We start from the raw sequence: 11,278 nt of genomic DNA, 5'->3' as shown, positions 1-11,278 counted from the left end.
AGACCCGCGATCAGCCCGGTAAAGTTTTGCTGCAGTGGCAGTGTCCCCAAACCGAACAGGGTGCAGCCGAGAATTAGTAATTTGATCATAGCTATGTGTGGTTTCTTCAAGCTCTTCCAGTGGCACAGCACCAGCTGCAACATCAGCGATGCCAGCACACCAGCTATCGAAGGCAGTGGTCCAACCTGTGGCGAATTTGTGGAATAGGAAAAAACGTTCATTAGCCATGATGCCAGCGACTACTACGAACTACTGTACCTCTGCCTTGTACGGCACAAATATTGCACTCGTTAGGTTCCCGGCAATGCCCGATCCAATATACAGTATGGCGGTCCGCAGGGGCCCGATCAAGCGTTCCAGGTCGGCCAACAGCACGTGCTGGAAGGCGACACTGACCAGCAGATGGAGCAGACCGGCATGCAGACACAGCGACGTGAACAGACGATAGAACTGGTCCGGGTAGTCGGTGGCCATGAAGTGAAACATGCCACAGACATCGTTCAGACACGAGACCTGCCCGAGAGAAGTGAGTGAGTGCATCATCATCTTAGTGTCCCAACGGTTGCGATGGATTCAGCAAAATGGCCTTACCTGCGAGCACAGCGATGCCTCCTCGTGAAAGTACCCGTTAACGAAATCACAGTATTCTCTGGTCGTGATGCGACACTCGCCGTACACGCCGATGCAACACGGATGGCCGATCACCTCGCATACCTGCGGAGAAAGGGGGAGGTTACGGTTACGGTGGCAAAACGAACTCATATGCCTGTGATGGGCCCAGGCGTCGTGCAGGTTTAGGATAATGCAAAGTACCATGTGCTCGGCCGTGTGGTCCTTGAAGCGGAAGCGCTGCGACAGCTGATTGTTCTTCCGGCAGATCGGCCACTTGGTGATATCGTCCGGCCACTCGTGCGGCGCTATCGAAGCCGGTGCGTCGCAGTACTTTGGATCGAGGCCGCAAACACTGCCCGAGATGCGCCCTCCCGGTCCCGATTCACCAGGTGACCACTTTTTCCACGTGGCTATCGTCTTCTGGTGGGAAAGCGGTGGAGATAATTAGTCAACCGTGACCGCGGGCGGACGGTCGCGCGGAAACATTACCGAAGGCCATCCCCGGATGGAACAGTCAGCCTGAGAGCTCTGCACACAACCAGAGTCATCGTTGCGGATGCAGCAGGCCGTCTCGCGCTCATGCTTACGGGTACGGGACACCACGTCCATGATCCGGGCATCGCGCCGCATACAGGCCCCGTACTTGGCACCCAGGTGTATCAAATCGGCACTCCGCAAACCGATCCAGATGTTCCGTGGCTCCTGATGGTGTACCTGAGGATGGAACGTGGGGGACACTGTAACCGGGAACGGGGAAATCTGGAATTGCGTGGTCGCTATCGAGCCTTACCTGCTGCAGACTTAAGCTCGTCACTAGCACCTGCGCCGACCGGTACTCCATACCGATGCCGATCGGTCCGAAGCCGTAGCATATCAGCGACAGCACCATCACCACGATCTGGACCGTGTTGATCCAGTACGTGAAGAAGGGCCGATAGTCGTACCGTTCGTCCAGCAGGTTCGGTCTCAACAGTTTCACCCGGTTCCGGACCGGGCGCACCGAGTTGTCCAGCACACCGTCCAGAATGTTGGATGAGATACGCTGTCCGTACACTCCCGCTGCCGGATCTTGTTGCTGGTTGTGCTGTTGCTGCTGCTGATGCAGTTCCGTCGATTTCGTGCGCCAACCATTGATGATGCCACTGCCCGTCGTCCGGTCACCCTCGGATACGTACAGCTGACGGGAGTTGTTGTCATGTGCGGCACCCACGGCCGACCCTGCACCCGGTCCAGCAATCGCACCCGGTGCCGTCGGTGTGTCGAAGAACGCCTCACCGTCCGGAATCGGTGCGAGACCATCGCAGTGCCCATCGGATCCATCACTTCCCGTTAGCTCGACGTGAGCCGGAGCGAAACTCCGGGACCACTGTTTGTGCGTTCGCAACCGATGCCGCGTGATGCTTTGCACCAGAAAGCTCAACCCACCGTAGATTACGGCCGGAACGGACGGTTTCCTTTCCGCACGGATCAGATACACATCCGAACCGTCGGCCGACTGGTGCTGATCATGCGAACCCAACGAACCAAAGTGCGGATTGGCACGCTGCCGTCGGCTAAGCTCGGTCTCGCGTTCATCTTGACTCTGAGCTGGCAGTATGTCCGGTCGGTCGGATGGTGCCAACGGACCAACACCACCGTGGCCATTCACTCCGCCACCTCCAACGCCTGCACCGATACCACCAGCACCATCATGACCGGCACCACGCTGGCCACCATTGCCGGCCCCCAGCTCATCATGGTCATCGCGAAGCGTTCCGAACCTCCGGCAAGCGAACCTTCGTTGCCGATCATCCCATTTGCTCCGCTCGTACTCCTCATCCTGCTGGCCCGGCAACACTCCGAAAAACTTGGCCGTTTCGCGCCGCACGTACTCCTTGACGCGTTGCTTGCAAGAGAGATTCGATTGCGGAATTCGGAGCAGCTGTGCGTTGCTGCTGCGCTGCAGTGTCGAAGCCGGCGAATCGTTGAGTGACGCTGGACCGTGCTGAAGGTGTGGCATCGAATGGGGAGCGGCGACCAGTGATGGTGCGGCCGCCGGAACATACGGAACGATCGCTGGCGAAGCGATGGTCGGTTGTGCCAGGGAAACTGGAACGGGTGGTGCGAGTGCTGGCTGAGGCGATGGTTGCTGTGGTGGTTGCTGCTGAGCGATGGAAGCGATAGACGAAGCATGCTGCGCTTCCAAAGTTAGCTGTGAATGTTGTTGCTGTTGCTGTTGCTGTTGCTGCTGCTGCTGCTGCTGCTGCTGCTGCGGGCTGGACGAGGAGCTGTTGTGGGTACTGTTGGCTGGGAGGAGCTGTAGCGGTGGTACTGATTGCTGTTGTGCCGTTGCTTGCTGAGATTGTTGTGCGATGGCGCTGGCTGGGTTTGTGGTAGTTGTTTGCGGTGGTAACTGTTGTTGTTGTTGTTGTTGTTGTTGGACGTTGGGTGGCGTAGGTTGCGACGGAATGGAGGTGTTGCTGTACTGCTGTTGTTGCTGAGGAATCAGCATCGAGCGGCTGCTGCTACTCGCACTTATGATGCTCTCCATCGACGGTGCCTCAGCAGTTCCTGTGCGGACTCCACCTGGACCACCGGACTGGACGAACTGGTGCTTGCTGCCATTCCTCGGAATTGTAGCGATGTCCCGACCATCCAGCTGCGACCGGTCGTGAAGGTTATCGTATGTTTGCGAGTGGGACGATTGTGCTGCTGCTGCTGCGGCGTTAACTATGGCCGTTTTGCCAGTACTCGACTGGATCATGTGCGATTGCGAATGATGTAGCTGGTGCTGCGGGTGCTGAAGGTACGGAGAGGATACGGAGTGCTGTTGCTGGCTAGCGGAATGGCCGTGCATCGACGACTGAACAAGGGAAAGCATGCCACTGGTTTGCTGAGGAGAGGTCAGGGATGCTGGACTGATCGGTACCGAATGGCAGCTTCCGTTGGACAGGTCCTGCGGATGATTCAATGGCTGCGGACTGATCGGTCCCGTCGTCTGCGTTGTCTGATGAACCCCCGTCGTCCGGCGCAGTGTGTTGCAGTGCAAACACGATGCACTGCCGGACGTTCCGTTTGGTTCACTCATCACACTGACCGGTGTCGATACACGGTACAGACCCCCGCGTGGTTGATCTAAAAATTCGGCGCTCGACGTGCGTGACATACGGTAGATGCTGCTGCTGGTGCCACTACCGCTGCAGCTGCTGATGCTGCTCGTGATTGACGAGGGTACCATGGTTGGCTGCGAGTAGCGACCGCTACTACTGTTACTGCGCGTCCCGTGGGACGTCGGATGTGGAAGGGTTGAGGTGGCGTTAGGGACTGCCACCAGGGAAGACGGGCACTTGGGAGGTCGAACACGTGCTGGCGGTGCATTGTGGTTGCCACTGTTGCTGGCAGCAGTGTTACTGCCGGTTACTCCGTTGTTACTGCCGCTGCTACCGGTGCCACCGGTGTAGTGGTCGGGCGTTTCGAACCCCTTCGGTGGCGATATCGTGTGTTCGCTTCCGATGGCGCTGCTGTTCGTCTTCACCCGGAAGCCGTACGGGAGAGTGCTGGTGGCGTACGCGTACTGTGCATGATGTGCTGGGGCTACGGCGCGCGAAGATGAGCTGCCACCGTTGCCGAGGGAAACTCCTTGGCCCAACAGTGCGCTCATGAGGGCCTGGGTTTTCGCGCTGGAGGAAGCCGTACCCGGCAGTGGCTGATAGGTTGGTTCCTGTGGCGGTGGCGTCGGGACGTAACGCTTGATCGGTGTGTGCACGTTCGCCCCAAGATAACCGTAGGTGTCGGCAGCCGCTAGCGCGCTGCTGGCACCGGCCAGGAAGTGGGCCGGGGGCGGTATGTATCTATCGCACTGCGGTGACATGTCCCGGTAGCTCTCCGTCAAACTGTGGCGATATCTGTAAGCGGAAAATGGTGGAAATATTGTATGAAACGAACACACTGGTACATTGTGTGAAAAGTAATCCGTGGAAGGTTTGTACATGGCAATCGGTACCAGCAATCGTAGTAGTCCTCTGGCATTTCACTTGGGTGGGATTTCAACACATTGTAACCGCTTGCTTCTTATCACTTATCATTGCTACACTTGGTATTGTTCTTTACGGAAATCAACAAGTTTTCTGTAATAGAACTCCTGATCAATTCCCGATAAGAGAGCTACTCGAGTTGAGGTATGAATCATTTCCATTCATGTGAAAAACATAATCAATTCGAGGAAAATACGGGAGAACTACTAGGACCAGGGCCGTCTGTCAAAAAGAAACGAACGATTAAGCACCAGCCTCGATCACATCCACTCACCTGATGTTCGAAGGACTCGCTGTTCGTCGCTGGATGGTACCGTAGTGGCGATCGGAGGAGTAATGGTGGCTACCGGACGCAGGAGCAGGCGCCGGCAAACCCATGACGCTGTAGTGATCGTTACTGGGTGCCGGTGACGGTGGTTGCAGGCAGCTCGTACTCAGCGGATCCTCTAGCGCACCGAACCGATCGGTGCTGCCACTGCGATCGATCAGCATCGATCCGGCACTCCCTAAACCACCGACGGCCATCGAGCCGTTCGCACTGCCCGCCACCGACCGACTGTCACCGGCAGAACCCATCGCTGGCGACATCGAGGATCGTTGGTGATGGTGATGCGACTGCTGGCGATGATCCACGGCCGGGTGCAGCTCGGTACTGTACCGCTGCACCGAGTGGCCACTGCCGATGGAAACAGTGTCGGCAATGTCATGGTAATTGACCGCCGATGGCAGCGTGAGTGGTTGCTGATAGTGGCTATGGCCGTACGATGCTCGCCGGCCGGAACCAGCGGAACGGAGCGTTCCGCCACCACCCGATCCTGAATACCACGATGGAGAGTGTTGAAGCTGCTGCTGCTGCTGTTGGTGTTGCTGGGACACTGTGGATTGTTGTTGCTGTTGCTGCTGCTGTTGCTGCAACAGTTTAGCGTGATGTGAGGAGGAGGAAGTGGAGGACGAGGCGGCACTGGACTGTGGTCCGGCATTGTTGGAGCGATGGTGAGCCGACGGCTGCTGAAGGTGAAGGTGGGACAGATCTTTCGGCAGCTGATGATGGGTGTGATGTTGGGGCATGTGATGGTGCTGGGTGTTGGGTGGTGGGTCGTCCATCGAGGGCCCCGGACCCGGCCCGGAAGGTGATCGTTGGTGCGGGTTGTTTAGCTGGTGGCCCACCACCTCAATCGAGTCCCGCTATAGCGAGGCACGCCGGACCCCGCTGTGCCGATGTTCCGAGGGCTTTCGCTGAGGCATTCTGTAGCGCTCCGTATGCACGGGATTGCTGTTCGAATTTCGGACTCCACGACGGGATTTTGAGCGCTACGTGACCGAGGGAATCGGCTATACCATTCACTTGCTGCGGAACTGCTGCTGCGGCGTTCGCTCAATGTGACCGCTCGGTGAGGATTCTGTTTGTTGTCTAAGCTCGCTCGCTCGCTCGTTGCCTTACGCCCCTTGTCGTCTGGGGCAGGTTTGGGGTCGTTACTAACTCCAGTAATAACTTAGCTTCACCTCCAGATTGAATACATTCTCCTCAAGTGCTGGCGACGTCGATGAACGATCAATTGCAGCTCTGGACTGAAAATTCAACTCACAACTTTACAAGGCCACAACCGGTAACAACTAACGGTACGTCCTCCGCGGAGAACCACTTTTTACCACTTCACTGATTGAACACTACAATGTATGATCCGGTTCGCTCCTTTATCCCTTGAATGAATTGATGAACGTAGTGCTCCTGAGCGGTTCCTGCTGCTGGAATGCCAAAAATAGAGTTGTCAGAGGTGTTCTATACCCTCAGAGCGCTCGTAATGGCGTGAGTGTGAGGTGCGTTTTATGGTCCACTACGTCAAGGTGTGATGGCTGGTGGCCAGGCCTGGCCTGGCCTGGATAAAAATATCCTCTCATTAGCCGTCACACGCTTTCCGCACACACAAAGCACAAGAGCGAACGAACGGGACACACAAAAGAACACACACGCAGGCACGGGAGACAGGAAAGTCTTTCTCACTAAACAAGGATAAGCGCACCCGAAACCTTTGTCCCGGTACACCTGGAACACAGCAGGTGCACAGAGGAACAGAGGGGATTGGCTCTGGAGCAGCGCCGACGACAAAGAGCATTTATCCGTGTCAGGTGTTCCGCACAAAAGCTGGTAAACAGAGGATTGCGTACCACTGGGCACCATCAACCCCACCCAAAAGGGTAGGGTGGCACGGAGAAACCTGCGCCACAGTCTCGTTTAATCCCTGTACCGAGCAGCAGGCTGTGCGCGTTGCAGCGTTTGATGTGAACCGCCAAGTGAAGCGATGGTGCGGCCAACTATGATATCGGTTGAACGTAGCAGGGCAACAACTCAGCAGTGACCGTTTTGAGTGTGAAGCAAAGCGGACGGGATATACACTGGAAAAAGAGGGCGGGAGGGGGGGGGGGGGGTGGGGGTCGAGCGGCTGGTACGTCCTGCTGGTCTGTTGTTAGTTTTCCGACATCACACACAAACAAACGGCACTTCAACACGCACACACTGGCACGGTGGTGGACCGAGAAGGTAGAAGCTCACTACTACCCTCGCACCGGGGGGCGCACACGTGATATATACGCACACCAGCAGCAGAAGGAGGATGGCTACACAGACACACAAACACGCCGAGGGTTAATCCTTTATTCTGTGGTGTGGGGAAGGCACAGCAGGACACAATGATGACAGGGAAGGAAGTACGTCAGACCAGCAACAAAAAGCGGGATGAAAAACGGAGCACGAACCCCCTCAACCCGACCAGAGGGATGTGATTTGCCTTTCGTTTTCCCCTCGATCCGCTTTCCACAAACACCTCTTGTGTCGCCCTCGCCGCACTGCTGCGCCTCCATCGCGCTCAGTGCGGATTGCTCATTACTTGGGCCTTTGGGCTCGGTGGATCCGAGATTGGAGGCGAGCGAGGTTGTCAATGGTGACCGCTGGCTGTGGGCAGCAGATTTTATCTCACAATCTGCAGCGCACATTCAGCTTCTCCTTCCATTCTACATCCTTTTGCTCAACCCCAGTGTAATGGAGGATTGGTCAGAGAGAAAGAGTAAGAGAAAGAGAGGGCAAGAGAGAGAGAGAGAGAGAGAGAGAGAGAGAGAGAGGGAAAGAGAGGGAAAGAGCGAGCGAGTAATTGGCGAGAATCCATCGAGATGTCATGAGTTAGTGGCCGCTAACATGGAGCAAGCGGGGGATTCGCCATTTGATGATTAGAATCGATCCACACTGCTGATGACCTTATTCCAGGGGTGGTAACAGGCGCAGAATGGAAGGAACGGGAGTGCGGCGAAGGGGGAGTATTTTTGCTCCGGGCAAAAATCGACTCACTTGTCAGTGAGCCACTTCACTTCACTTCACTGCCCTTTTGGAACTCGGAAGGATCTTTGATGGCACTTTGACGGAATGCGAAATCCGTACCGTCACTGGATCCCGGGGTGGGTGGGCTGGATTCGGGTTGGATGCGACCGAGAACAGTCCGTAATAGCACCAAGAAAAGGTAAGGGCAGGTCCAGCAAAATCCCGATTTCTTCACTCACACAAACAACACACACTTGGGTACACAGGCACACACGGGAGGGTTTCACTCGGAAACGGTTTGATGGCACGGAACTCCTCACGTAAGGTGTGTGCGCGAGCGCGCGCGCGCGCGGAGGTGTGGAAGGTCCATCCACCAACTGTACATTGGCCACACGCGTGAAAATCCTCAAGTAAAATGCCTTTGCAAACCTATTTTCTTTGCTGTTTTTTACTGTTTCCCGTTCCGTTTCGTGAAAAGTCGTGCTGAAAAACGGTCACTCCCGTGGTTGGGACCACAGCTCTACGTGCGCGCCGTCGTCGTACCGTCCGTGGTGTGTCCGTTCCGACTGCAGCAGAACCTTCACACGTCACTTGATTTTTCCATTTCCCGACTTTTGTCGGGAAACACTCGCTCCCTCGCTCGCTCGCTCGCTCGCTCGCTCGCTCGCACACCAACACACGTGGGCATCACACAAACACACAGACAGGGGCCGACGGGGCCATGCACAAGGTCCTCCGGGTTCGCCGTTTCATTCTCGCTCACTCACGAGCGCCTCCGTTTCTAATGGTTTTCCTCGCCTACTGGACGATGAGAAGGATGCGAGAAAATACTTTCGCACACCAGCACACTCACTCACACAGGTGTGCGCCCTGGGTGTCGATGTGTTGGTGTGTTTGTGTGCGCGAAATGTTACTTCGAGTTGACTGCCGACTGTCGCTGGTGGGATGTTGTAGAAATAATGGGCGGTTGGAGGCCAGACCAGGGGGTTGAAGAAGTGGATTTTGTAAGGATTGATGACGGAGAAGTCTTAATTTCTCCACATATTTATTTTGTCCTCCCGTTTTTTTCGAGAGAAGGAATCGGATTTTTGGCAATTGGTGTTAATCCACCACCGCTTCCAGGCGCCTCCATCGGGAGGAATGAGATGAGACGATGGATCAGATGAGGATCGCTTTGGGGCGATCTTAATCGCGTAGAGCGACTATGGCTATTTCTACAAAATTCCCTCAATAATATCCTGATATTGTGCATACGTTCCATGCAACAGCACAACAACAAAAACAAATCCATCCCCATTCGTCGCGTTTCGTTTCGGGGAGCGAGATTCATCCTGTAGGAACAAGAAAGTGGAGTGGATTTCCCCGTATTTCCCACCATGCATCCGTCCGTCCACGGTGGTACACGCTCCGACGGCAGAATTCCCCCTTAGTAACAACAGGAAATAGGCACTCGGGCCTCTATTAATCTGCCATCAAAAACACACCCCAACACCAACACCATCGCATCGTGTGGGACACTCTCCCTTTTCATCGGAAAGCGGGATCCTTGTTGGCCGTTTTTCGTTTTATTTCACCTGAAACCGACACCAGACGACACCAACACGTTCGCGTGGGTTGAACGTGGGGCATCTGTTGGTGCAAAAGGTGATCTGGTGGTGGTGCTGCTGTAGCTGATGATGGGACAGCGCAGCAGTTGGGTGTGGATTGTTTTCAAATGTTTTCCATCCCACACCAACACCATTAATCGAAGGGGTTCTGTGTGTGCCAGTACACACATACACGGTAGCGGCTAGAAACAGTGAGCTTTCCACTGGTGGCACTGAACTGTGCTGGCACGACCAGTGCGCATGATCCAACGAGTGTGATTGGAGTCGAGCTGGCATAGCTGTGGAGGATTTGTTCTTGGGAGAACTTTTGTGTTTACATTGGCACTCGCAGGGCACGGTTGTTGCAAGCGATTTGTGTGTACTAGTAGCGAGCTTTTAGTTGCATAAAGTGTTGCACGGGAGTTTAGTAGACGTAAAGCATGCTCGGTGGTGGCTATTCTTGGAAGTTGATGGTGTAGCCGCTAGATGGTCGTCGCAGAAATCTCTAGGTACTGCAAATTTGATGCAATTAACGGATTGATTAACAATTGCCAAGATGAATTTATCCGAGAAATGTTGTTTAAAACAGTGTTTATCAGCAAGATAAATAATTTAAATTCTCTCTGGCTACAGTTCTCTGTTTTGTGTGTAAATTTTAAAGATAATATAAAATATGTCACTCTCCAGGATCATAAACTTCTTCAAAATGAAACCGCAGACAAACATACTCACGGACACCACAACTTCCAGTGGTTTCGGTAAGCAGCGATATCGTTCTATCGTTCATAATTCACTTGAAATGTTACTTTAATGAGCCACGTCACTGGAAATTTATCGAACTCTCATAACGGTTTCTAATTGTGCCGTTCGTGCGCCTCCATTCCACCTCCTCCTTACACCTGCGCTACGTTACACGATGGCAGATCGTTCGTTGGTCGCGTCTGTCGCGCCCCCCTTCACCTGGCAGCCCACGCGAAAGCTCCGTCGAGGCAATACAGCACCGTCCAAAGCCAACCTCACGGTGGCCATCACCGCATCGTCTGCGACGCGCACCGCTTCGTTGAACTTTCGCAATAATAACGCCAGCCAAGTGTAAATCAAATCGGAAAAGTTTCGAGAAAATCGGCAACTTTGCCCTCACGGCCCCGTCGTTGCTCCGTCTCACAGTACCGTGGATAGTTTTCCGGTGTTCCTGCGGGGTCCCAAGCACTGATTCCTGTGATTCGACCGTTGATTCCACCGGCCGGTCCGACGACCCCCCGGATCGTGGTTGCTGCAGCTGCTGTGAGCGAGCCATTTTTGTTTTTCAACCACCTTCTCCTCCCCAGTGTGGGGCGGGATGGGCGAAAGTTTCAAGCATGGCGACGACATCGACATCGCCAATGCACTCACGCTAATAGTTTCGAGCAGAGCACAGCCAGTGGCGGCTACGAGAGAGGCGATAAACGTAATAGTAATAACGGCTATCAACGGCGAAAGCATGATGAACGCCGGCTGAACGCTGGACGCGTCCTGTTGCTGAATGCAATGGATCGGGATTAAGAGAGTGTAAGGAGGACACCGGCAACCGAGGGTAAAGATTTTACCGAAAGAAAACTTTCGTCAATATCGCACCGACCCCCCCCCCCCCCCCTCGGGGAAGAGCTGTTGCTGCTGAGAGGGGAGAGAGAATTGTTAAGGCGAAACCGTGCGGACACAAAAGTTAAACGGCACAACCGAGCTGTACGGGTTGGAATGCGCTGCTGGAACTGTGCAGC

General features: G+C 54.8%; 1 protein-coding gene across 1 annotated transcript in view; it reads right to left on the bottom strand.

Annotated features, from left to right (window-relative positions):
• Positions 1-8,498, bottom strand: part of LOC126572872 (inactive rhomboid protein 1-like) — a 12,044-nt gene extending 3,546 nt beyond the window's left edge. The window contains exons 1-8 of the mRNA XM_050232571.1: positions 8,365-8,498; positions 4,900-6,368; positions 1,403-4,496; positions 1,102-1,326; positions 814-1,029; positions 592-714; positions 259-513; positions 1-185 (exon numbers count right to left, since the gene is read on the bottom strand). The exon at positions 1-185 is cut by the window's left edge and continues 73 nt beyond it. Coding sequence (XP_050088528.1) covers positions 1-185; positions 259-513; positions 592-714; positions 814-1,029; positions 1,102-1,326; positions 1,403-4,496; positions 4,900-5,729 — 4,928 coding nt within the window. The 5' untranslated portion in view covers positions 5,730-6,368; positions 8,365-8,498. The remainder of the gene's footprint in view (positions 186-258; positions 514-591; positions 715-813; positions 1,030-1,101; positions 1,327-1,402; positions 4,497-4,899; positions 6,369-8,364) is intronic.
• Positions 8,499-11,278: the final 2,780 nt, after the last annotated feature.

Source organism: Anopheles aquasalis, chromosome 2 (assembly GCF_943734665.1).
Source record: "Anopheles aquasalis chromosome 2, idAnoAquaMG_Q_19, whole genome shotgun sequence".
Lineage (NCBI taxonomy): Eukaryota > Metazoa > Arthropoda > Insecta > Diptera > Culicidae > Anopheles > Anopheles aquasalis.
The sequence above is the reverse complement of the archived record's forward strand: the minus strand, read 5'-3'. Positions and strand labels throughout refer to the sequence as shown.